Source organism: Gymnodraco acuticeps, unplaced genomic scaffold (genome assembly GCF_902827175.1).
Source record: "Gymnodraco acuticeps unplaced genomic scaffold, fGymAcu1.1, whole genome shotgun sequence".
NCBI classification, from domain to species: domain Eukaryota; kingdom Metazoa; phylum Chordata; class Actinopteri; order Perciformes; family Bathydraconidae; genus Gymnodraco; species Gymnodraco acuticeps.
The window spans coordinates 776451-804088 of record NW_022989937.1 but is presented as its reverse complement, the minus strand read 5'-3'; the positions used below and the strand labels follow the sequence as shown (position 1 = coordinate 804088).

At 42.4% G+C, this 27638-nt stretch overlaps 1 protein-coding gene across 5 annotated transcripts; it reads right to left on the bottom strand.

Annotated features, from left to right (window-relative positions):
• Positions 1-655: 655 nt before the first annotated feature.
• On the bottom strand, positions 656-19554 carry LOC117542392 (NACHT, LRR and PYD domains-containing protein 3-like). 5 transcript variants are annotated; one of them, XM_034210047.1, is made up of 7 exons: positions 19530-19554; positions 18954-19109; positions 12055-12254; positions 9786-11652; positions 8713-8886; positions 5349-5469; positions 656-892 (listed from the first exon to the last, which is right to left on the bottom strand). In XM_034210047.1, the coding sequence occupies exons 2-7, from the start codon at positions 19076-19078 to the stop codon at positions 671-673; spliced, it is 2709 nt and encodes a 902-aa protein (XP_034065938.1). In that variant the 5' UTR covers positions 19079-19109; positions 19530-19554; the 3' UTR covers positions 656-670. The 5 variants fall into 5 exon arrangements, with proteins under 5 accessions (XP_034065938.1, XP_034065934.1, XP_034065937.1 ...); XM_034210043.1 differs by having other exon boundaries at positions 694-892; positions 5349-5519; XM_034210046.1 differs by having other exon boundaries at positions 694-892; positions 5349-5519; positions 9786-11649.
• Between the last annotated feature and the right edge of the window lie 8084 nt (positions 19555-27638).

Genomic DNA, 27638 nt, shown 5'->3' with positions numbered 1-27638 from the left:
TGTCTCCTAATCAATGAGCTTTTCCCTGAATTAGTGACTGTCATTCTGTTATTGTGGATCATCATAATATCAGCCTTCTGTTTATTATCTGTGAAAACATTGAAATCAATGGGAAGCAAGAAAAACATGTATGCTTCAGAGATCAATGTAAAACTAATACTAGTTCAGATGAACTTCTTTATTCAGATGTGACCATTTACTAAAGACAACATACATTTACTTGAACAACTAACATATATATTTGAAGAAACAGTCAACTTTTATGACTGCAGACTAAATGTAGTACAAGAAAAATAAGAATATGAACAAAAGGACTGTGGCAGTGGGGTGTGGTTAGAGCGCCGGCTGCTGGAGGGATGGGGGTGGCTCCAGACAGCTGGACAAGGATCAGGTAACCAGGTGAACAGTAAAGCATGTCAGTAACCTGGTTCTTGTCTCTTGGTCTGGGTCCTGGGGGCAGAATGACTTGCCCCAAGAAAGCCTGTCACTGGCAGCAGTGTTCTGTCTGTTTCCTAAAGTATTGATGTATTGTTTGCAAGCTGTGGCCAGTCAATAAAGCTTTCTTTTAGGCAAGCCTTCCTCTCCTTCTGGCCTTTTTAACTGGGTGAGCAGGAAAACCCTCACAACGACATATACAAATGTGTGGTTGTTCAAGCATTAGGTTCAACTGTTAATGAAACACATGAGATCTCCAGCAGTAACAGAGAGTCAGTGAACTGACCCGAGAGCCTCCAGTCTGCAGTCTGGACTCTCCAGAAGATCTCTCAGCAGCTCCACTCCTGAATCCTGCAGATCGTTCTGACTCAGGTCCAGAACTCTCAGATGGATGTGGGACTTCAGAGCTGAGGCCATAGCAGAACAGCTGATCTCTGACAACCTGCAGCCACTCAGTCTGAATAAAGAACACATGATGTAACTTTAGAAAACAATGTTCCTGTTTGAAATAACTCCAGGTTTAATAATCTGCTCAGAGCTGAAGAAGGTTAGAAAGTGGAAACTCCAAACAGGTTAAAAACTGCAAGATACAGATAGAGGGAAAGAGCTCTCATTAATATTAAAGACAACGTGCTTCTACTTCAATAAAACGAGGAGACTTCACATCTGAGACTCTGCTCCATCTACACTAACTCATGATGTGCAGCCAGACCAATACAAACCACAGAAAATGATTCAACTCAAGATCACAACGTTTACAAAGATCACAATTCAGGATGAATTTTAAATGTGAAGAAAAACATCCAGAATATGTATTTTAGGAATAGTGGAGTCATCAAATCACAGCATCTTCAGAGTGAACTATTCAGTCAGTATCAGCATCATGTAGCTTCAGGAACATGTTGGAAACAGCAACAACTGAACATACTTGTTAGTGTTGGATAGATTTAATATAATCATTTAATTAATGTATTCAGTGCTTGAATTGGAATGAAAAAGGTGCCAGTACTCTAAAATCAGCAACTTTTTCAAGTCAATTTTATATATACAGCCCACAAACAAGAATTTGGCTACTATAATGCTGGTTTGTCTCTTTACTACTGTATATTTTAGAAAGGTTCACTGTACCTAACATTTTTTATGATAGGCAGCGGATATGGCTAAAGCTCAGTAAGGTCAATATTAACTGAAAATATAGCAATCAAAGTCTAGATCTTCTGCTGAAGACACATGAAGCAGAGACCTTTCAGGTGAGAGCCCCTCTGGTGGTGTTCAACATTAATGACAAGGAAACAAAGCTCTGGTCAGAAGCATTTTTTATAAAAAGCTTTAACAAAATTAAGTATTTCTGTACATTTTGAATGCAATCTAACTTTCCAACTCAGAAAACGAAAAACAAAAAAGTGCCAAAAGTCTTCTCACATGGCTGAGCTGCTTTGCAATATACTTCACCACTGAAGAATACAAATATGTATAAAGTAAACTATGATGCAATCTAACTTTCCAACTCAGAAAAATGATAAAGAGCATGAACAAAGAACATGTAAAAACAAATGAAAAATTTGCACAATCTAAAATGAGAAACTGTAACTGCAAGTAACAAAGTCTGAGCCATGGTAAAGAGTTACATTGAACACCAAGCTGATCAGATAACTCCCTGGTTGGTCTGAAGTCCTTCTATCTCCAGGATCTGTACAAATCGGCACATTATGCCAAAAGTCTTCTCACTGGGTGAGCTGCTTTGCAATATACTTCACATTGTTAGAAAAGGCTCCAGAAGGCCTTGGGGACATCAGTATCAGGGGCTGGAGCTGGACAGGCTCTTTCATCAGCACTTCTCCTTCCCTTTGCCAGCCAGGACCTCACATACTGTTCCGGATTGAACTGTCCTAGTGATGGTCCATTACATTTAATGAAAACCAGGCTTGACAGTCAGCTGACAGAGAGAGCATTCCTTTTTGCAGTAAGGATATCGTTCATGCAGCTGAATGCCCGCTCACACTCACTAGTGGAGACAGCGATGGTTCGGACTGCTTTCAGTAGAGGCTCCATGGCAGCAGGTGTACGGGATGCCCTGGTTTCCTTGTATTCGCGAAAGCCCTGAACAGTCTCTCTTCTGTCCACTTTCAGCACTTCGCACAAACGTAGCACCTCTACGTCCCCATACTGTACGTCTAACTCCTCTTCAGGCCAACTTCCAGGATGGATAACTTTCATGTCCTGGATTAGCTGATTGTCCCGGGCCTCCCGGCCATGTAATGGGATTTCTCTTGTGCTGACATGAGAGGAGGTTGTGGAAGTCATTCTGTGTCTCAGATTCTCTACCATACTGCGGAAAAACTGACCTGCATGAATCTGTACAAGCCTGCCATTCTCACGCAGGGCAACACCCTTGAAGGACTTCTCAGCTAGAGCTGTATGAACTGTAGTCATGTGTGGGCCAGGCATGGTGACCATGGATTCAAAAACTCGTATTTCTCGAGTTAAGAGCCTATCTGCTGTAGGCAGTGTCATCTCTCTTTTTTGGAGTTGCCGAGAGAGGTCGCTGAGCTCTGTGAGCGCATCGTACATCAGTCCCAGATTGCTGACAAACGTTGCAGATGTGAGCACATCATCCATGCCCTTGTACTTTGCTCTGTCTCTGGAATCCCTGCTCGTGTCGTTTGCAGCATTTGTGAAGTGATCATGAAGCACTCGGTAGTTTTCCCAGACTGCTCTGACGCTCCTTTCACTTGAAGCCACCCAGCGGATGGACAAAACACGCCCTATCACCAGGAGACGCTGTCCGACTGCTTGCGCACACTGTGCTAACTGCCTCTGATTTTTGGGGGAGGCATGGAACAAGGAATAGAGTTTGTCAAAAAAGATCTGGAAATGATTGAGCCCTGAGACCTCCTTGACCACATCCCCAACTGCCAGCTCTAGACGATGATTGGAGCAGTGCCACACAAACAGGCTTGGGAATTTACTACACAACTGGGTAGCAACGCCTGTTCTCTTCCCTAGCATGACTGAAGCCCCATCACATGCAAAAGAAACGAAACACTGACCTAAAAAGTCCTCGTTAAAATATCTTCCAAGACACTCCATTAACGCCTTTGTGATGTCATCAGCCGTTGTTCCATCCAACTCGATCAGCTCCCAAAAAACGTTTCGGGCTCAGCATCAGCTAATGCTGAGCGTAGACACACAACAAGCACCGTTTTTACCACTATTAGTGGTAGATTCATCGACCAAAACACAGAGTTTTCTTTGGTTTTCTGTAATGTCTTTTGCCATTTTTTTCTTCAGCTCATGAGCTATGTGGTCGATGATTTCGCCACAGGTTTTATTGGAGTGCAAAACCCTGCCCACGTTCAGCCCATTCAGTTTCTGTACATTCAAATCAATTGGCATGTCTGTGAATGGCCAGCTATGTTTGCCAATTTGATATGCCGTTCGAAAAACTCTGATAGTGGTGTCTAATTCAGATTTATGCATAGACTGCACTTGATGTTGAATAGTTTCACATGAAGCAGATGTAAGGATGTCAGCAGCTTTTACATGGGCTTGTGATTCTTTATGTTCTTTGATTTTTTTTTCTCAGGCTAGCTTGTTGTTTGCCCTTGTCAACACCGAAATGAGACACTGCACACTCACCCCATTCAGTTGACAGTTTCAGTCCTTGTCCAGTGTGTATTCCCAAAGATTTGACATCTCTGCATATCCGACATCCTAGCTTCTTATCTTTAAGAAGGAGCCATGCATTGGTCTTGCAAAAATATTGCACCTGGTCCGTTGTCCAGCAGTCAGGTGCATCGCTTTGCCCGGTGTTGGTGGTGGCAGTTGAGCCAGCAGCAGCTAACGTTAGAGGCTCTGGAGGAGGCGGCGGAGCTAGTGCTAATGCTAATGCACTAGAACTTGGAGCAGGAGGATCAACCAAAGAAAGCTCCCCATCAGACACAATTTCCAACACAGGCACAGCATTCTCTGTATTTGAAGTTTCTTCCGGCGACAACCGCTGTCTTTTTGCACTTTTATTAATCCACGCTAACATTTTAGAAATGCTAATTTGTGAAGTGACTTGCTTTCCTTCTCTCGGGGGCGTGCCTGCTCTGTTCTATCACTCTACATAGCCACCCACTGGGTGGGAGTTGCACTGCATAAACACAACACACGTGCATCTAGGTATGTAAATTGTAAAGCATTAAAACATGGTTTTACTAACAGTTTTCAGTATGTTGTTACTTCGGCATTATTATTATTATTATTTTGAAACGTGTATTACTATTAAATCACGGTCAAATAGGTTAATTTTGACATAGTCGTTTCCACCACAGTATTTACATGGAGAAGATAAGCCCCGCCCCCTCTCCAGCACGTTATGTTTGAATGACAGGAGTAAACAGCTGACAGCCGCTGTGAAACTCCAGCGGTTAGAGCGATGAGAATGTCCGTTCGGCACCTCATGACGCATCTACTGAGTACCGGGCGGCTGTATATATATATATGGATGTATAATAAGAACGGCGGGAGAGTGTTGAGTACTGGCACGGTGCATGAGTACCGGAGTACCGCCAGCATGCCGGTACTGAGCAAGAAGTGCCGGTACTCCATGGGTCAGAACCAGAAGTGCCGGTACTTCGTACCGGTGAGTACCGGCCCAATTCCAGCACTGAATGTATTTGATATCATTTGTTAAAATCATGATGGAGAATACAAGATGAATTTCATCTGTTTAAAAGGTTCAGATTGAATTCTGCAGTGAAGGTTTTTGTTATATTTAAATGTAAAGATCAACATTGCATTATGCAACTCTAGCATTAAGATGCTCAGTGAGGATCAGAGTGATATCAGCCTGATGTCTACAGCTCAGAGTCAACACAAATCTCACATATTCATCTCAGCACACAAGTTAAAGATGGAGAACTGACCTGAGAGTCTCCAGTCTGCAGTCTGGACTCTCCAGAAGATCTCTCAGCAGCTCCACTCCTGAATCCTTCAGATCGTTGACACTCAGGTCCAGATCTCTCAGATGGATGTTGGACTTCAGAGCTGAGATGAGAGCAGCACAGCTGATCTCTGACAACCTGCAGTTTATCAGACTGAATAAAGAAAACATGATGTAACTTTATAAAACAATGTTCCTGTTTGAAATAACTCAATGTTTAATAATCTGATCAGAGCTGAACAATGTTTTAACGTCAGAAATGATGTAGAAACAAATCCCTGATAATCTGGAACTCTCTGCAGCAGTTTCTCTCATCAGATGTTTAACAACTCCTTCATCTCCCTCACAGCTCATCAGTACTGACAGCAAGGCAAGGCAAGTTTATTTATATAGCACTTTTCAACACAAGGCAATTCAAAGTGCTTTACAAAAAATGAAAGACATTAAGAAAATGGCATTTAAAATCAGTCATTAAAAAGAAAAGCTAATAAAATAAACATTACAAAAAAAAATACATGGATAAAAGTTACAGTGCAGTCTAAGATATTAATTGTTCAACTAAACATTAAAAGAAAAAGTACATGGATAAAAGTTACAGTGCAGTTTAAGATATGAATAGTTCAATTAAAAGCAGCGACAAAAAGAAAAGTCTTCAGCCTGGATTTAAAAGTAGTCAGAGTTGCAGCGGACCTGCAGGATTCTGGGAGTTTGTTCCAGATATTTGGAGCATAATAACTGAACGCTGCTTCTCCATGTTTAGTTCTGACTCTGGGGACAGAAAGCTGACCAGTCCCTGAAGACCTGAGAGATCTGGATGGTTCATAATTTAGCAGGAGGTCAGAAATGTATTTTGGACCTAAACCATTCAAAGCTTTATAAACCAGCAGCAGTATTGAAATATATTCTTTGACACACAGGAAGCCAGTGTAAAGACTTCAGAACAGGAGTGATGTGATCCACTTTCTTAGTGTTAGTGAGGACTCGAGCAGCGGCGTTCTGAATCAGCTGCAGCTTTCTAATAGATTTTTTAGTGAGACCTGTGAAGACACCATTACAGTAGTCCAGTCTACTGAAGATAAAAGCATGGACAAGTTTTTCCAAATCCTGCTGTGACATTAGCCTTTTAATCCTAGATATATTCTTTAGGTGATAGTAGGCTGATTTAGTAACTGTTTTAATGTGACTGTTGAAACTCAGGTCAGAGTCCATGACTACACCTAGATTTCTGGCTCTATCTGTTGTTTTGAACATTGCAGACTGAAGCTCAGCGCTAACTTTTATACGTTCTGCCTTGACTCCAAAAACCATTACCTCAGTTTTATCTTTGTTTAATTGGAGAAAGTTCTGACACATCCAGTCATTGATTTGTTCAATGCACTTACTCAGTGTTTGAATTGGAGCATAGTCTCCTGGTGAAATTGTTACGTACATTTGTGTGTCATCTGCATAGCTATGGTAACTTATTTTGTTGTTTTTCATTATCTGAGCCAGTGGTAGCATGTAGACGTTAAAGAGAAGAGGCCCCAAGATGGAGCCTTGAGGTACCCCACATGTCATATTTGTCAACTCCAATGTGTATTTACCTATAGAAACAAAGTTGTTTCTGTCCTTTAAGTAGGATTCAAACCAATTTAGAACTGTTTCCGAAAGTCCCACCCAGTTTTCTAGTCGGTCGAGTAATATGCTGTGGTCAACAGTGTCAAACGCAGCACTGAGATCTAATAATACTAACACTGAAGTTCTGCCACTATCTGTGTTTAAGTGGATGTCATTGAAGACCTTTACAAGAGCAGTCTCAGTGCTGTGGTTTGGACGAAAGCCTGACTGGAACACATCGAAACAGTTATTTAAATGCAAGAAATTACTCAACTGTTGAAAAACAACTTTTTCAATGATTTTACCTAGAAATGGCAGGTTTGATATGGGCCTGTAATTGTTAATTACTGAAGCATCTAGATTATTCTTTTTTAAGAGCGGTTTAATGACTGCAGTTTTCAGGGCCTGTGGAAAAATACCTGAGTGAAGAGATTTGTTTACTATATGAAGTAGATCTGAGGCCATGCAACAAAAAACATCTTTGAAAAATCCTGTTGGAATAATATCAAGGCAGCAGGAGGAGGATTTCAGAAGTTGAATAATGTCCTCTAGGTTTTTATCATTAATCTGATGGAATTGTGTCATGGTGTTTGAATTGATGTTAAGTGGACACAGAGACAACACATTTGCTGTACCTGATGCAGAGGCACTGACTGCTTGTCTGATTTTCTGAATGTTGTCAGTGAAGAAGGAGGAGAAATCATTGCACGCCCTGGTGGATAGAAATTCAGAGGCTACTGACACTGGGGGGTTAGTTAGTCTGTCGACGGTAGCAAACAAGGCACGTGCGTTGTTTTTGTTTTTGGTAATGATGTCAGAGAAGAAAGACTGTCGTGCGTTTTTCAATTCCAAATTATAAAGGCCAAGTCTCTCTTTATAGATTTCAAAGTGAACCTGGAGATTTGTTTTTCGCCACCTGCGTTCAGCTTTTCCACATTCTCTTTTTTCTGTTTTCACGGTCATGGCCTTTCTCCATGGAGATATTTTCTTGCCAGACACTTCCTTTACCTTAGTTGGAGCAATGACATCTATAACATTTTTAATTTTTGAATTAAAATGATATTCTAGCTCATTTACTGAGATGTTAGTAGGGGCAAGTGTGGAAGAAATATTCTGAGTAAACATTTCCCTAGTATTTTCAGTTAAATATCGCTTTGTGGTTACCTCTTTTTGAACATTTTTGTGAACAGAAATAGAGCTCTCAAAGAAAACACAGGAATGGTCAGAGAGTGCAACATCAGAACACAAAACAGTTATTTTGCCCCTCTGTCCTGGGGGTTGTCAACATGGATGTTAAAATCACCAACAATGAATAGATGGTCAAAGTCAATACACACTATAGACAGCAGTTCGGTAAAATCATCAAAAAATCTTGCACAGTATTTGGGTGGTCTATAGATATTTAGGAACAGAGCTCGAGAGGAGCATTTCAGCTGAAGGGCCACATATTCAAAAGAATCAAAGTTCCCATAAGATGTCTTCCTGCATTGAATGGAATCATTGAACAGAATAGCAACTCCACCCCTTTTCTTCAGGATCTCCACTGACTCATGGAGCACAGAGTGAGTCTGTGGAAGCTCAAACACTCTCCGTCACACATTCACCTTCTCTGATCTTTGTTATTCTTAAAGTTTGGATTCCATTTCCATTTGGAAATACAGAAAAAAATAAAAGCATTAAAAAGTCTTCAGGCAAATTCTGAAAATCATAAACACAAACAGATCTGTATGAACTGCAGTCAGTGAACTGACCTGAGAGCCTCCAGTCTGCAGTTTGGACTCTTTAGTCCAGAACTCAGCAGCTCCACTTCTGAATCGTGCAGCTCGTAGTGACTCAGGTCCAGATCTCTCAGGTGAGAGGGGTCAGACTTCAGAGCTGAGGCCACGACTTCAAATTCAGTCTCTGAGAGTCCAAAGCCAGAAAGTCTATAACGACACATATATCACAACTTGTGTTAGTATAAAAACAGAGGAACCATTTAATGAACTTACTGAATTTGAAATGGAACAACTTTTAACATATTATGAACATTTTATTTAATAATAGAGTTTTCTTTATTCATTGTCAATTGTTTTGTTTTTGTTTCATGGTTCTGTCACAAGTTCACAAGACAGTTTTGGGTTGGACAATGTGGGGGATAACAAAACCTCCGGGCGCTCCATCCCGCTGGGGAGTCAGGTACCCGGAGGTGCACGGTGGACGGCCAGGGCGAGGCCGCCGCACTGCACTAGAGTCAGGGTTCCGAGTTTTTCGAGCCCAGTCCCGTTTAAAGCGCAACACGGAGCACCCGGCTGGAGCCTCCAGCAGATCCCCCCGCGCGGTTCCCTCGTCCCTCGGAAGAGGCGGAGAGGTGGGTGTTTTTCATCTGCTGGTGGACTGCCGGGGAGAACGTGCTGCTCGGGAGCCAGGCTCAGAGTGAGTGGCAGTGCACCTGCCTTTGACAGCTTATTCATTGTCAGTCTGTCAGACATTATTTAAACTCTTAAGCATTGTGGTAAAAACAGATCTGATTTCATGTTTAAGAAACTGCAATGATATATTAATAACTGCTTTCACCGATCACTGTAAATACTGCTGTATGTTTTGATCACATGCTGCTCTGAGAAAACCTCTAAAGTCCTTCATTTGTTTGACATGTCTCCATCACTCAAAATAATGTGAAGAAAAGAGAAAAATTTTAAAATGTCACAATATATAAATAGAATAACTGGATCATTTAATTTTGCTCTCAGAGTATTTAACATCAAACATTTTATAGTATTTATTTGAAGAAATAAACTTCTGATCCACATCGATTTATAAAGCTAATCACATCTGGACTTACTTGGCCTTCCTGCAGTTCCTCACAGCTGGAAGCAGTCTCCGTCGTCCCTCCTTTGATGTGTGGTACTTCCTCAGGTCCAACTCATCCAGAACCTCCTCTGACATCTGCAGCATGTAGGCCAGAGCAGAGCAATGGATCTCAGAGAGTTCCTTCTCTGATCTGTTCTCTGACTTCAGGAACTCTGTGATCTCCTGATGTACTGAGAGGTCCTTCATCTCTGTCAGACAGTGGAAGATGTTGATGATCCTGTCAGGAGAGATTTCAGAACTGTTCATCTCCTTCAGGTTGCTGATGGCTCTCTGGATGATTTCTGGACGGTTGTCTGTGCGACCCCGCCGGCCTCCTAACAGTCTCTGGATGATCTTTGGACGGTTGTCTGTGTGACCCAGCAGGCCTCCTAAGAGTCTCTGGTTGGACTCCAGAGAGAGGCCGTGGAGAAAGCGGACAAACAGGTCTAGGTGGCCATTTTCACTTCTGAGGGATTTCTCCATGGCTCCCTTCAGGAAGACATCCAGGGATGGGTAATCATAGTAACTGTTTTTACTGTTCTCATCGGGCCAGTCTCCCTGCAGGAAGTCCTGCAGTACCTCTGTGTCTCTGTTGGTGTAACAGTGCAACATGTAGACTGCAGCCAGAAACTCCTGAATGCTCAGATGAACAAAGCAGTAGACTGTTTTCTGGAAGATCAAACTCTCTCTTTTGAAGATCTCTGTGCAAAGTCCTGAGTGCACCAAGGCCTCGGTGACACCAAGACCACAGCGCTGCAGGTCTTCTTGGTAGAACATGATGTGTCCTTTCTCCAGATGTTCAAACGCCAGCCTCCCCAGCTTCAGAAGAACCTCCCTGTCAGCCTTCGTCAGCTGCTGTGGACTCGTCTCATGTCCCGCTTCATACTTCTGCTTCTTCCTCTTGGTCTGGACCAGCAGGAAGTGTGAGTACATGTCAGTGAGGGTCTGGGGCAGCTCTCCTCTCTGGTCTGTAGTCAACATGTGGTCCAGAACTGCAGCAGTGATCCAGCAGAAGACTGGGATCAGACACATGATGTGGAGGCTCCTGGATCTCTTGATGTGAGAGATGATTCTGCTGGACAGGTCTTCATCACTCGATCTCCTCCTGAAGTACTCCTCCTTCTGGGCGTCAGTGAAGCCTCGTACTTCTGTTACCCTGTCCACACACTCAGGAGGGATCTGATTGGCCGCTGCAGGTCTGGAAGTTATCCAGACGAGAGCCGAGGGAAGCAGCTTCCCCCTGATGAGGTTTGTCAGCAGCACGTTGACTGAGGACTGCTGTGAGACATCAGACACAACCTCACTGTTTCTGAAGTCCAGAGAAAGTCTGCTTTCATCCAGGCCGTCAAAGATGAGCAGCACTTTGCAGACAGCCAGCTGCTCTGCTGTGACCTTCTGTAAGGTTGGATGGAAAACATGGAGCAGCCTGAGAAGACTGTACTGCTCTCCTTTGATCAGGTTCAGCTCCCTGAAGGAGAGCGGGATCACCAGACTGACATCTTGGTTTTCCAAACCCTCGGCCCAGTCCAGAGTGAACTTCTGCACTGAGAAGGTTTTTCCAACTCCAGCGACTCCGTTGGTCAGGACCGCTCTGATGAGAGTCTGTTGGTCAGGTGAGGCTTTAAAGATGTCCTGGCACTTGATTGGAGTGTCATGGAGGGTCTCTTTCTTGGAAGCTGTCTCCAGCTGCCTCACCTCATGTTGGGTATTAACCTCTTCACTCTGGCCTTGTGTGATGTAGAGCTCAGTGAAAATGCTGTTGAGGAGGGTTTCACTTCTATCAGTTCCTTCAGTCACACGTTCACATCTCCTCCTCAGACTGAGCCTATGTTCATCTAAAACCTCCTGCAGACCATCTGCTGGAAGAGAAGGGAACATGAGAGAATGAGGAAAATGCTTTTGAGAATCTGAACAGTCAGGGTTTTAAATGTCATGATTTTTATAAAACATTTTAATGTCTATACTTTACAACACAAAAGATCCTGGACATGAAGACTCCAGAAGGAACAACAAATACTAGCTGCCAGATATTTATACTATCATACGTAAATGTTATATAAGAGCTGGGCTAATGTAGTAATGTCTGAGTAAGACAGAAAGCGTTTTTTAGGGAAACACTGCTGTTCCATGTGAAATATTTGTGTACACACTTTAAAACCAAAGCCTTGAAGAAGGGATCAGATGACACAGTGTTTCTATGGAAGATTAGACACCCAGCACCCAGACAGCGGTAAAGAGGCTGCTCGTGTTCGGCCTCTTACTTTGTAAAATGCTCCATCTTTCTCCACACTGAGGACAGCAGGAGTCTCCTGATGGAGGAAGCTGCTCCCAGTATGAGGCGATGCACTGTCTGCAGAACCAGTGTCCACAGCTGGTAGAGACTGGATCCTTCAGGACGTCCTGACACAGAGCACAGCTGGACAGATGCTCCTCCACAGGAACAGGACTCTTCCTCTTCCCTCTGTGGAGATGAACACATCCTTTACAGCACTTTACATTAGTGGAGCTGATTCTCACCAAAGGTACAACAATGTGGCAAATTCTAGTTTCATATTTAAAATAAAGTCTGTATCTCTAGATGATTGTTCATCCTGGTGAGGTAGATAGTGGTCAGTTATTCATATCATTAGGAAACCACACAGCTTTGTGTCTGGATTCATAACATCAGCTGAATTAATCTGGTACACTTTAGCACTTTGAACCCAATTTACATTGAATTTCCTGTTAAAGGTGGGGTAGGTAATTTTGGAGTAACCAGCTCGAGTGCTAGAATTTGAAAATACACAGCCGGAAGAAATCTGCTACTTCCTTACAGAGCCCCTCCTCCAACACACACGAACGCGCACATGACCAATGAGGGCACGAGATAAGTTTGTGCACAGATGGAAGGCTGACAGGCAGGTAGGCCATCCAGTTACTTTAGCCGGGCCGGCTCAGATGATTGGTCGAGCTTTTTACAGCGCCACGACTTCCACAGATGATATTATTTTATGGATTTTTTGTCAAAGCACTTCAAAGATATTCATTGCTATCGGGATGTTAAGAGCATTCCATGGAATATAACAAAAAGTGTATCTCGAGCCGGTTTCTCAAACTTACCTATCCTACCTTTAATTAATTGTAATAAACATATGGAAAGGATGCCAAGATAACAACATAATGATATTGATTTGAGTTAATGCTGTCTGCAACACAACGAGCAAAATACTTTAAAATGTTTGTTTTCTGAATGGAGATCGGTTTGGTTAAATCTAGGCTAGGCTAACATTGTAGCTGATCCATCAACACTCAACATAACTCCATCCAGTCATTAGAACAGCAGCTATTATATTGTTAGCCCCACAGACAGTCTCTGGTTTATACAGGTACATGAATAACCCTGATTTAATATGAGGTGCTGTAGAGCTCTGGCTGCTGATGTTCCCTCTTCTGATTTATCTCAGCATGTCAGTGACGACAGGAGCAGAATCTCAATACTGTTTTTGTAACAGATGGTCACAAACTTTACCCTCAAGTTGTAACTTTTCAAGTTGTGTGAATACCCGGGGGATATGAATGTTGCTTCTTTACTTGATTTGTGTTGCCAGGCACAAAATTGTGTCTGTGAATTGACCCTACATTTTATCGCACCGCACAAAATAAATATGCTGATGATAAATACAACCAGCTCACCCGGTTGTTAGAATCATTATACTATACTGCCCTCATAATTATAATGTATGTAATATGTAATTATAATTATAAAATAACCGTTTTGATTATCAGATAATATAAAAACGGAATCCTCTTCAGGTCAGGGGCCTCATTTATAAAGGGATATACGCTCAAAAAATGGCGCACGCCAGTTTCTACGCAATGTTTGCGATTTATAAAATACTAACTTGACGGGAGAATGTGCGGTCCTCCACCCAAACTCTAACCCATGCGTACGCACTAAGCACAACAACGGGAGAGACGAGAAACTGCGACACCGCGTTGGCAGAAGGAAGAATGGAGAGAAATATGTGGAAATAATACCATAAATAAAATGTTACCTCTTATTTATCATATGAAGAATTCATTTTCAAACATTGATTAAAGCCAATCTCAAAATGATTTAACAAACGCCTCTTTGAGACTCCTCAGTGCACACAAAAACATAACTTGGAGAAATAAATAAATACGGATATGTTATTTAAAACCACCTCGAATATGTTGTGTTAATGTTATGAAATGTTTTCTCATAAATGATGCGGTAAGCAGGAGGACAGAATTACGTCTAAACTGACGCCGTTTTGCATATCTATAGGTTGTAGATCAAGGGCGCCGGAAGCGGGGGGGCCAGGGGGCCATTGGCCCCCCCACATTTTCGCAGCAGCAGATTTTTATTTTTTTTTTCAGTCTTTATTTCGAACAGATTCAAAAATAACAAATAAAAAATAACAAATGTGAAAAACAGAATACCGTATTGTTATAATACAGTATTTATCCACATTCATGGTAATATTTGTATATTCAACAAAAAAAAAAAAAAGTCTTCATATTAATAATAATAATAAATCATATGTGTCCGAAAGGGAGTAGGAGGAAGCAAATGCTTATTAATTCCCACCCCTTACTTGATCAATGATTGTCCTTTAAATCATTATGCAAGTTATTCCTACTTAGATTTACATTTATACATACATATACAATAATTTCTCGTCTTCAATCACCTTTCTTCATTCTCATATTTTTCCAAAAAAGTGTTTCTGTACATCCTTTTAAACTGAATTATGCTTGTGCTTTGTTTTAACTCCTGCTCCAAACCATTCCATAAAATCACCCCACAGATTGTTAAACTCATACTTCTCAGAGTTGTTCTGACCTTGAGTTGTTTAAAATGTAGATTTCCTCTCAAATTATACCCACCCTCTCTGTCTATGAACAATGTTTTTAATTTCCTAGGAAGTAGATTATGTCTGGCTCTGTACATGATTTGTGCCGTTTTAAATTTAACCAGATCAAGGAACTTCAATATGTGTGACTTCATAAATAATACATTAGTGTGTTCAAGATATCCAACATTATTGATAACTCTTATAGCCCTTTTTTGTAATGTGCATAACGGCTGTAGGTTGGTTTTGTACGTGTTTCCCCAAATCTCCACACAGTAAATCAGATATGGCTATATTAGTGTGTTATATAGAGTATACAATGAGTTGTAGTCCAGAATGTATCTGGCTTTTCCCAATATTGCGATAGTTTTAGCCAGTTTTGCTTTTACATGAGTGATATGAGGTTTCCAGCTGATTTTGTGGTCTAAAACCACACCAAGGAACTTAATTTAATATACTCTTTATATGTGTATGTTAATATCTAGTATTAATTGTATCTGTGGATTTGTTTTATGTTTTCAACAAATTCAACAAATTGTTGTCTGTTGCTTAAATAATCTCTCACCCAGTCTAATCCCACCCCTCTGATGCCATACCGTTCCAGTTTTATCAGTAAAATATTGTGATCTATGGTGTCAAATGCTTTTTGTAAGTCTATAAATATTCCCACTGCTTGTTTTTTATTGTCCATGCAGTTTGCTCTTTCCTCACTTAATTCCATTAGTGCCATAGATGTTGATCTATCTTTCCTGAATCCATATTGACTGTCGTCCAAAAGCTGATGTGTTTCCATGAAACTGTGCCGCGGAAAACTGTACAAATCCCGTTTCAATAATTCCCCTCTACTCTAAAGTCGCATCTAAAACGTGATCTGATCTAGCTGTGTATATTTTGTTCTTTTTGATTGTTATATTCAATCTCACTAGCTACAGGCATGTTTGAAGCTTGTAAAGGGAAGATGACAGCTCTCACTGGCCACTCTGCTGTTCCTCAGCGCCACCCCCCCTCCATCCCGCTGAAATTATGAATGTAAGGTGTATAGTAATCATAGATAACACGGCAGGGTCCGTTACAGTTTGTTTTTATCTGATTTCAATTAAGCAAAGTCTTGGCTTTCAGAATATTAAACTTGTTTCGGCAAATTCAGATGATAAATAGGCCTACAACTTTGAAGCTTGTGACGGCATAATTACAAGCGGAGAACGGAGTAGCTTAACGTCACAGCAGGCATAACAACAGCCGGTGTTTCTCGTGAGTGCAGTAATCCAAACGAAAATATCTTCCCTCCGTAGTATTTTGATCATTTGCTCCGCTAATAATCAATCATGATGATTGATGATGATGAGAAATGATGGATTCCAGAGAAGAGAAAACTTTAAAGGCCTTTTTCTCAAAATGATGACTCTGTAACAGTCATTATATAATGTGACATATTTTGCTTAATATTTGGAGTACAAAAACAATCCTGATATCATTAGAAAGCTAGGAATCAAAATATGTCTTCGGGTCAATGCGACTGATTTCGATGGAGCAGCAGGTAACTTTGCATTAGGTAAAATAAAGCAGGCAGACATAACAGGAAGAATATGTACATTTTAACCCAATCAAATAGGACATTGTCACACCATTCAAATGTATCCATGTAAATTACAACCAATAAAAAAGCTTAGATTTGTTTATTTGTTACGTTGTTTACTTTATTTGTTACGTTGTTCTGTGTGTGTCAGCCGTTAACCTATAAATAATATATACACTTGCAAACATGTCAGAAGAACCAGTGCAGAAGAAAACTAAATGTGACCCGCTCTATCGAAATCAGTCGGAAGTCGCAACGGCTCATTTCAGAATAAACGTGGATTTACGTGAAAAACTATTTTTTCAGGGTTCGGGTGTTTTGTTTGATTTTAAACAAACAAAGTCTTGGCTTTCAGAATATGAAACTTTTATTTCCAAAATCACACGATAAATATATTTTTGAAGCTTGTAAAGGGATGAAGACAGGCACCTCTCACTCGCAATCTGCTCTTCCAGCAGCGCCGCCCCCCTCCCTCCGCTGAAATTATGAATGTAAGAGTATAGTAATCATAGATAACACGGCAGGGTCCGTTACAGTTTGTTTTCATCTGATTTTAATTAAACAAAGTCTTGGCTTTCAGAATATTAAACTTGTTTCGGCAAATTCAGATGATAAATACAACTTTGAAGCTTGTAACGGCATAATTACAAGCGGAGAACGGAGTAATTTAACGTCATAGGAGGCATAACAACAGCCGGTGTTTCTCGTGAGTGTTTTCCCCGGGAAACAAACACAAACGCAAAATTACACAAACACACACACACATATACACACACACTCGCGAGCTTCCCCTCCAAACGAAAATATCTTCCCTCCGTAGTATTTGATCATTTGCTCCACTAATAATCAATCAGATCGATGGATTCCAGAGAAGAGTAAACTTTTAAGGCCTTTTTCTCAAAATGAGGACTCGGTGATAGTCATTATATAATGTGACATATTTCGCTTAATATTTGGAGTACAAAAACAATCCTGATATCATTAGAAAGCTAGGAATATCCTCTTTCCAACCGTGTATACAACTCAAAATGTGTCTTCGGGTCAATGCGACTTATTTCGATGGAGCAAGTCACAAATACAGTCAATCTAAACTTAAATGTAACAACTGGAAGGTCACATCCCTGACATCCACATCTCCGGAGCCTGGACCTTCATCAATCATAGAAACAGCAAAGCCAGATGAACCCAAAAGCAGCACCTCTGCGGCCGCAGAAACTGTCAAAACCACCGCCGCCCCCACCGCCGCCGTCGTTGAACCGAAACAGGCTGGTTCCGACTGCATGGAGGTTTGTTGTTGGGACATTGAGGCGGGTAAAGCTGTACAGCTAACTATCGGAAAAAAGGAGACCGCTAGTAGATTATTTGAGCAAAGAGAAGGTACTTCAACGCAGAATGGTACAAAAACAGAGAGTGGTTCATTCTTTGCAAAACCACTAAACGATAGTGATAAATTGCGATGTTAACAACCTCATGATAACCTCATATTTTTTTAACTTAGGATCATACCTGTTTTTAGTCTAGAAAAAGGTAAATGTGTGCATTTTATTATAAAGTTGTGTATATTTACAGACTATTGCAAAAACTAAGAAGCTTATAAACATCAGGTTTAAAACTAAAAGAGCTTTACAAAAAAGTAACCAAAGATGTTTGGAGTTTTATTTGAGTTATTCATTTACATTTTTTGTCTAAGAGATGCTGATTTGAAACCATTGTTAGGCCTACATACAGTTACGCATTTCCTGTTTCTGCCAGAGAGAGGGGAGTTTGTCCCAAAGCTTGCTGCTGTATTTACTCCCTCCATCTGACAGGAGGGAGCCTCATGTGTCACTCCACTGAGTTCACTCCGTCACGGAGGGTGTGTGTAGGTGTAGGGCGTGGTTTGGGATTGGGCCATACACACGCACTTTTTTTGGCCCCCCCACTTCTAAAATGAATCCGGCGCGCCTGTTGTAGATACGAGCATGGTTTTATACTATCATGTTTAATCGTGTTTTATGCCGTTTGCATTTGAGATGCACAGGCTGCAGCAGAGACGCTGCGCACAGCTGATCGACAGCTGGGACACAAACCACAAAATACGAAAACATAATTCAGATCCAGTCGTCATGACTCCACTCCGGAGGGATTCCCCAATCATTTCTTACAGTTTCTCATCAAGGGGGTTTCTCCTGTCCCCGGTACAAACACACTGCCTGAGGAAGGCTATGTGTATTTATTTTGTCATTAACCTTTTTCGGGCCATTTATTTATTTATTTTGGTGACGATCCGACCTCCATGCTGCTACTCTGGTTCAAACTGCATCCACCAAACAATATGATTTATCTCGACCTCCCCAAAATAACCAAAATCTGACACAGTGTGAGATGTCTTTTTTAGCTGTTCTGTCGTCATTTCCTGCGATCTTCTTCATAAGGTCAGTCAAAATGAATGAATGAATGGGCGTTTCTTTGACTATTTATAGGCAAATATGGGCGTTACGTGAAAGCTGCACCGCCCGCAAAAGCTGCACCGCATTTCGAGTCGAATGTGATTTATAAAGGGAAACCGGCGTAGGAAGTGCTGTACGCACTTTCCTCGTCGGTACGCAATGTTTGGTGAATCGGAAAATGTCGGAACATTTCTGTACCTATTTTTTTTTATGTCTACTATGTAAGCAACCTTCCCACGTAAATCCTACGCACGGAATTATAAATGAGGCCCCAGGTCACAGTAGAAACAGACTCTTACTTCCTGTCTGAGGGTCCAGGTTCATCTCTGAAGTCTAGAGGTTCCTCTTTAGACCGGTCACTCTCCAGAGACAGACAGCTGGGGACTGGAGATTTGTCCTCTTTGTCTTCTTTTAAATCACTCATCTTCTCCAGTCTGAGAGATAAACCAGTAACACTGCACACACACACACACACACACACACACACACACACACACACACACACACACACACACACACACACACACACACACACACACACACACACACACACACACACACACACACACACATTGTATTAACACAGTTATAGTATGTTAATCTAAACCATCATAATGATCAACTTGGGTTTCAAAACAAACCAGTCAGACTTCAGGCAGGCTGCTCTCCATTTTGACTGCGCTGGGTTGTTACATGTTATCTGACTTATGAATCAGAAACCAGGAAATGGATAAAAAAAGTTCACAATATTTGAAGATGTCACTTTCGACTGCAGGAAATACATATATTTTAATGTACAGATTATGTTATGACATACAGTATAACAGAGTAAATGATTAATGTGTTAAAAAGCAGATCCTGGTGTTCACACTCACCCTGTTTTTCTCCTCCTGCTCTGTCGAAGTCTAAAATGGAGTCTGGCAGTCTGACTTCATACTTCCACTTTCAACATGCTTCCCTGTCTGCAGTTCCTCCCTTTGTTTCATAACCAGCCTCATCACGTGGACAGGTACAAACAGGGATTATTTTAAATTGCTCTCACAGTAAAACAGCTCCAAAAACATGTATAAGAAAGTTAGAAATTAGACAAGCAGCTAAAAACAAGCAAGTACAAATTATAATACCACAAAGTGCAAACAAATCAATAAACATCCTGCATTCAAAACCTTACTTGTGAGGTTGTTTTGGGTACTCTAGTGTTAACTGTGCAATATATCAACCCAGTCTCACGGCATTTCGTGTTCACCAACACGATTTTTAATCTATTGATTCGTGTTCACCAACACGATTTGCCCCTTTTTTCGTGTTGCACAGCACGATTTTAAAAGCAATATATTTCTACTGCCTGCAGCACGTCTTTTTCTCCGGTCGGGTCGAGGAAGACCGGAAGCTGTGTGGTTCATAAAAACATGTTCTTACTCAATATCAAGCAACAGTTATTGCTTTTATTTGAAATCGTATAATTTCGGACTTTTGTTGCCGTCTGTGAGGAAAATAAATGGGGCTCAGAGCCTCAGAATACTGAAATCTGTATTTTTTAAATCTTTTTTTCCTTCTAATTTGTTATTCTTTTCAAAATAACACACTGTTATTTACTCACCAATAACACACAATTATCCTTGCTTTTATTTATTGGTTTAATTCCATAATCTCGGGCTTTTTTGGCGTCCGTCAGGAACTGAATTTCAAAATAAAAATAACCCGAAACAGACGTAGGCATTTCGAGTGATTACCCAAGATCCTCAGCTATGGTTTTAAGCTCGTTTATTGGATGTTTTAGCCGCAATGCATGCTGGGATTTGGTGTTTATATGATACGAAATCCGGAAAACATTTTAAAAGAATAAAATAATACTTAATTCCGAGCGCTCTTGCTTTTCTCTTTGAAAGTCATCACATAACGGCATTGTAATACACGGTTCGGCTGCATTACATATTACAGATCTGCCGTAGTTCTTTATTTATAGAGCCCTGATGAGAAGACCTTTGGAAAAACTGAGAAAATGCCGCCGAAACTGAATACTTGACGTGGATCATAAATATATTCAACAATTAAACAACATCTTCAATTTCTCTTCACACAATACGTTTCCTTGCAGTATCAACACTAATTCGGCTGACTTTTACATTTGATCTAATTCACAGATAGGTTATATTTACACCATAACGGTGCACAGCTGATATAAAAGGACTGTAGTTTTTAAAGATATTACTGATTTTCTTTGAATGTAAGAATGTAAATACTGAGTCTGAAATAGTATAGCAATATGCTGTAAAATTATGTGAAAGCATGCATAAAACTACACATTTTCAGATGTTGTACGAAAACAAAAGTGTCCTACACTAATAATACAAAGTTATTATGGCTGTGTGTACCTTGTGTGCACCGCCTAGTGGTTAAAGCACGTTATTGAATTATTGTGTTTTATTTGATTAAAAAAATATTAAGAGTACATACTTTCATAGGGGGAAAGTATAAATATAGAATATAAAAAATCAAGAAGATACTATAAGTGATCTCTACAATAAAACAGTTTAGTGCAGAATGTACAAAGATATGAATAGGAGGAGGTGCAAAACAGAAAAACGAATTAACCTTTATTTAAACATTAAATAACAGATTAAGGTCTTCTTTTAAATAAGAAAACAACTTTGGGGGTATCTATCTACAGATAAATATTAAGCCTGACAAAGTACTTAACGTCTAATATATTGCTTTCCTGCAATGTTAACTATGTTGAAGCACTTATTTTAACTGATATTATACATATTAATTATACTCTTATGTATGTAGATAGAATAAGAAATGTGCAGAATATGACAGTTTAATGGTGGAGGTACACACATATTGATAGATGTCTTGTAATGCACTGTTGAGGAACCTGTGACCCAAGTATTTCATTCATTGCATAACTGCACCGTAGTTGTGTATATGATATGTCAATACACCTTTGAAAATCTTGAAAGGGATGTGCAAAATAGCCATAATATACAGTCTTTCATTAACTATTAGTAGAGAATAACGAGTAATGAATATACTTTATTACTCGTTTCCATTCATGTCAATTGCAGATACATGTTTAGTCTTCTCAAGCACCAACTATCAAATATCTCTCCTGATTGTTGGCACTTGACAATTACCTTACCTGAATTTTACTCAGGTGTAACTAAAGTCTGATTTAAGGGTTGTTTATATTTCACATAATTAATCAGAATCTGCAAAGTAAGCAGCAATAACTGTGGCTTGATATTGAGTAAGAACATATTTTTACGAACCACACAGCTTCCGGTCTTCCTCGACCCGACCGGAGAAAAAGACGTGCTGCAGGCAGTAGAAATACATTGCTTTTAAAATTGTGCTGTGCAACACGAAAAAAAGGGGCAAATCGTGTTGGTGAACACGAATCAATAGATTAAAAATCGTGTTGGTGAACATGAAATGCCGTGAGACTGGGTTGGGTGTTGACGCCTATAGCCCAATGTTTTGTTAAGTGCTCTGTGGCATTTTTTTTATAATAAAGAGCACAAAAGACATATCTGTTATGTCCTCCATAGTAGAACTTTATGTAAGCCTACACATTTAGGAACAGAGATGGGGTTCTGCCCAAAGTCGAGCAACATAAAGTAACGTAAAAGTAACGAGTAACGTAAAACGTTACTTTCCTTGGAGGGTAACTAAGTAAAGTAAGGGATTACTTTTTTAAAGAAGTAACGAGTAACGAGCAAACACTATTTTTTAAAAGTAACTTCCCCAACACTGGTCTCAGGGCTTCTTAACATTGAACAACCTATTAATGTGTCATACCCACTTAACGGGAAGAAGCCCAGATAACTGACAATATGAACCATGTTTACAGAAACAAAACACAAGTCTAACGCCGAGCCTCTGAATTAGCACTAAGCGAAAAAATGCTAACGCACTTCGCACAGAACTCACGTTAGCGATCTTTTATACTTCATCGGATCTGCACAAACAAGATATCATCTGAAAGCTGAGATTCCACAGGTTCCAATGGTATAAGTATCATCACTGTGCGACCAAAATTATCAGGCAAACCCCGACAACACACAGCGTAGCTTTACTGAGCCAGCTGCCATGACCTATCGGTTAATAGCCAGCCGGGTTCGGTACAAAAGCCTGCGCTATTTAATCTATCGATTAATAAGCTGCGGAGCACAGTAATTACACCAGCTGCCTTCAATCTGGTGATTAGTAGGCAGGGTTCGCTGCAGGGATCTGATGGTTATGACTCTTCGGTTATTAAACCACAGACCTCGCGGCATTCTTCTGTCCGAAATACGCCACCTATATACGGTCATAATAAGCCCAGGAGCGCAGTGTTAACGCCTCATGTGGATATTACTGCACACACCTCCACCCATCCTCTGAGCGTGTACACGCCTCATGATGCGAGGCGGAGTGATACGCAGCGTGTGGAGGCCTCCGCACAGCCCTTTCGCTCTAGGCCCACCTTGGGTTGCCTCACGGGCAGCGGCGGCGAGGGCTCTGGCGTGGCTCGTCGTCATGACAACCACAACACATCTCGAGCATGCGCGCCCGCTGTCAGAGTGTTTCTCGGCGTGGCAGCGCATGTGTTTGATGGACAGATGGATGAACAGGCTGATCAGCAGAGGGTATACCCTGCAGTTCGCCTCCCCCCCCCCCACAGTTCAACGGGATACAGGTGACATGCCTAACACCCCGTGAACAGTGTCTTGCGCTCCAAGCAGAGCTACGGGAACTCCTGTTGAAAGAGGCTATTTCCAGGGTTCCCCAGGAGGAAGAAAATCAGGGGTATTACTCCCGCTATTTTCGTATCCCGAAAAAGACAGGGGGAATGAGACCCATCCTCGACCTGTCAGTTTTCAACAAGGCAATAATGAAAAGGCCTTTTCACATGCTGACGGTCAAAAAGGTGCTAGAGTGTGTTCACCAGGGAGATTGGTTCACCTCTATAGACCTAAAGGATGCATACTTCCATGTACCCATCATTCCGCAACACAGGAAATTCCTGCGGTTTTCATTCCAGGGAATAGCGTACCAGTACAACCGTCTGCCGTTCGGCTATTCCCTGGCTCCTCGTACTTTTTCAAAGTGTGTAGAGACGGCGTTGCAGCCGCTACACAGAGGAGGGATGAGAGTACTATTTTTACCTGGACGACCTGCTGCTGCATGGCTCGCTCCAGGGAGGAAGCGGCTTTACAGACGGTACAACTCATATCGTATCTGTCAAAGCTGGGTTTCATGATAAATTGGGAAAAGAGCTGTCCTATTCCAGCCCAGAGTATTGTTTACCTGGGTGGAATTTAACTCAGCCCGCATGAGAGCACGACTCTCACGGCAGAGAGTGGAGTGGATACGCTGACAGCTCTCCTTCGACGTGTCACACCCCGCAGCGTGGTGACGAAAAAGCCCCCCACAGTTCAATGGGATACAGGAAACACTCCTGTCCTCCCAGAAGCTATGTCTTGCGCTCCAAATCCGAGCTGCTGGAACTCCTGTTGAAAGAGGATATTTCCAGGTTTCCTCAAAGGGAGGAAAATCAGGGGTTTTCACTCCCGTTATTTTTCTAATCCCGAAAAAGACTGGTGCAATGAGACATCCTCGATCTGTCAGTATTTCACATGCTGACGATCAAACAGGGGCTGGAATGTGTTCACCAGGACGACTGGTTCACTTCCACCTGAAGGATGCATACTTCCACGTACCCATCATCCCGAAACACAGGAAATTCCTGCGGTTTCTCATTTCAGGGAATATCAGACCAGACAATCGTCTGCTGTTTGGATATTTCCTGGCTCCTCCCATTTTTGTGTAGAGAAGGCTGGAGCCGCTACAAAGAGGAGGGATGAGAGGGTGGTTTCCTTTGGACGACCTGCTAGTTGCTGGCTCGCTCCAGGGAGGAAGTCGCTTTACAGACGGTACATCAGGGGCGGCGGGTGCTGTAGGCTAGGGAAGGCTAAGCCTTCCCAAATATTTGTGTAACTGCATCCTGGTCAAATAAAAATATAATGTCTTTGACATTAGCGCTGCTTTGCAGCCACCTGTGCCCTGTACCACGAAGCCAGTTCAACAGACCCTGGATATGCTTGAGTTATCTTAACTAACCCTAACAAACGAGATCTCGCTAAACGGTCCTACGGCGCTGGTTATCAACTCGGTAAATCAAGCCAGGGTTTCTCTCTCCAGCTGAGAACGCGTTCACGTGAAAGGGGCGGGGTTAGCTACATTTGACCAATCACAAACAGGGACAAGTGTACTGACAGCGCAACATCATACTTCATTAATGAAAAGTAAACTAATATTAGACAAATATGAACTTTAAACATCCATGATGACTTAAACATATAATCCAGGATACAAGCCACATAGTTGCACCTGCAAGGAGAATACAGAACAACTCGTTAGAAAATAAACTACCGAGTGTTTGAAAGCGTACAACAGTTTTATGATACTGCCCCATCTAAAACACGAGGGGATCTGACTTTATTACATTTGAGTTGAGTGATTCGTCAACTTAATGTGTTGCTTAAAATAATACGTCTGCATACAGTATATGTGACAATGTAACTAATGGCGCATTTCCACGGCAGCGGGTATCCCCATTTAAGCGTCCTTAATCGTCCTCAAGCAGCCAGGCCAGTTTTTGGTGGCCTTTCCATATAGCCTAGTACCGGCTAGCGGGTACTTTTTCCCTCTTTTTCCGGCCCCATAAAATCGTGGTTCTATCAGACCAGGGCCAGGGCTGAACTAGTGACGTCAACACTCTCGACTACTGATTGGTCAGAGAGAATCGTCACAAGATCGCGCGCGAGTTCATCCCTAGTGTCGCATATATATTTAGAAGCAAGCTTGCAGCATTTTTATAAACAGCATTTTGTAAACGGATGAGCTACAAAAATGGCTACGTCTAATAAGAAAAGCACACAGTGGTCGACCGAGGAGGTGACGACGTTCCTACATCTCATTGGGGATGATCAAATCCAGCGGGAGCTCGACGGAACAACTCGAAATGTGATCAAAAACAAAGCCGATCGCCCCGCCTACACTGCGTTGCTACCCCAGGTCCTAAACTGTAATGGCAATGCGCCACTGAGCGAGGACGCTTAGGGACGCTTAAACGGGGCTACCCCGTTGCAGTGGAAATGCGCCTTAAAAGTGTTGCACGGCCCGATACGGCTCGAGAAGCTGACTCAGATAAGGAAATATTGTGATATCGATGTGAGATCGATGATCTGATTGATGATGTGATGTCAGTGTGATATGAATGATAAGTGCGACACGTCGGCGTCTTCTCTGCATACGGCAGTTTAAACTGCATTTCCTTTTTCCTGTAATATGACTTGATAGATTTAAACTCCGCACACTGAGCTCTGATCGGTCAGCAGGCGGTGCTTTCACTGAGTTGATCTCTTTTCTATAGACGCCGGAGGCGGGCAGCGTAAGAGCCAAACCTGAGCCTCACGCGCCGCCTATGCGGTACATCTCATATCGCATCTGTCAAAGCCTGGGTTTCATAACAAGTTGGAAGAAGAGCTGTTCCCTTCCCTCTCAGACAAACGTTATCTGGAGTGGAATTAAAAACTCAGCCAGCAGCAGAGCGCTCTCTGGCAGCGAGTGAGAAACTGACAGCTCTCCTCCGGCGTGTCACAAACCACACAGCCTTCTCCGTAACGCAGCTGCTCGGCATTAGCGTCAGCTGGTCACGGGGGGGATTCCCCTGGGTCTCCCCCACAGGGGGAGTTTCCAGAGGTGCGTAATTCACTGCAGAAGCCTGCTGTTTTAACCTATTGGTTTATAAACTGCAGAGCTCGAGGTATTCCTCTGTCCCAGATATGCCTTACACACGGTCATAATAAATCCACGAGCACTGTTATAACGCCTCGTGAGGACAGCATACACACACCTCTCATCATCTGGGCGTGTATACGCCTCATGATGAGAGACAGAGTGGAATGCAGCGTGTGGAAACTCCCTCGCAGCTTTTTTGCTTCACGGGCAGCAGCGGCGAGGGCGTGGCACGTCACCATGACGACCATTACGGCACATCACAGAGAAGCCTCTCCCCCCAGCAGTTCCATGGGATGCAAGAGGTCGGAGGAAGAAGAAACATCTCATCTCCTCTGCCCGGTGCGCGCGCTGTCTGCTATGTAGCGCGCACGGCGGCATTGCGCCGTTCTCAGCGCCTGTTTGTGCATTACAGAGAGCGCTCGATCGGGCAACCTCTGTCTACACAACGGCTGTCACACTGGCTGTGTGAGGCTGTGTCACAGGCATATGTCTCCTCTGGGGTGGAGCCCCCGGAGAATATCAAAGCGCACTCAACCAGAGGAATTTCCTCCTCCTCGGTGTTGCGCGGAGGAATGTCAGTGGAAGATATTTGCACGGCTGCATCTTTGTCTTCCCCCTGTTCATTTATTAAATTTTAATTGAGGGATGTCTCCCTTTCCTCTCTGACACGCCCTGTACTGGGTGTCCTGTCAGAGTGAGTGACGTCAGGGATCCAGCTGTGCGCCTCTCTCCTGCCTCGCGGCACACAGAGAGCGGCCCTTTTTCCCCTCGTAGGAGAGGGACGTTCCCCTTCCTCTGACACACTTCGTAGAGAGTGCCTGGTCAGAGTGAGTGACGTCAGGGATCCAGCTGAGAGCTCTCCTACCTGGCTGACACGGAGAGAGCGGCTGTTCCCCCTCTATGATCGCAGGACAAGGTGGGACCTTCGTCTCTACTTTCTCACAGCGGTCGGTATGTATTGTTCCCAGCCTTCACCCCGTCAGGAAAACAGGTATGTTTGCTCCAGGGACGGGGATGTGCCATTACGCATGGCACAACAGGCAGGGGGGTGTTATTAAGCAGGTATGTCTGTGCTTCTAGTGCTGGACGGACCCAGTGGGGCGCAGACTACATCATGCTTCGCCCTTAACCCAATAGCGATAGCCTTAGAGGGCGAAGCCCAGGCCCGGACTGGCCATCGGGAGGACCGGGAG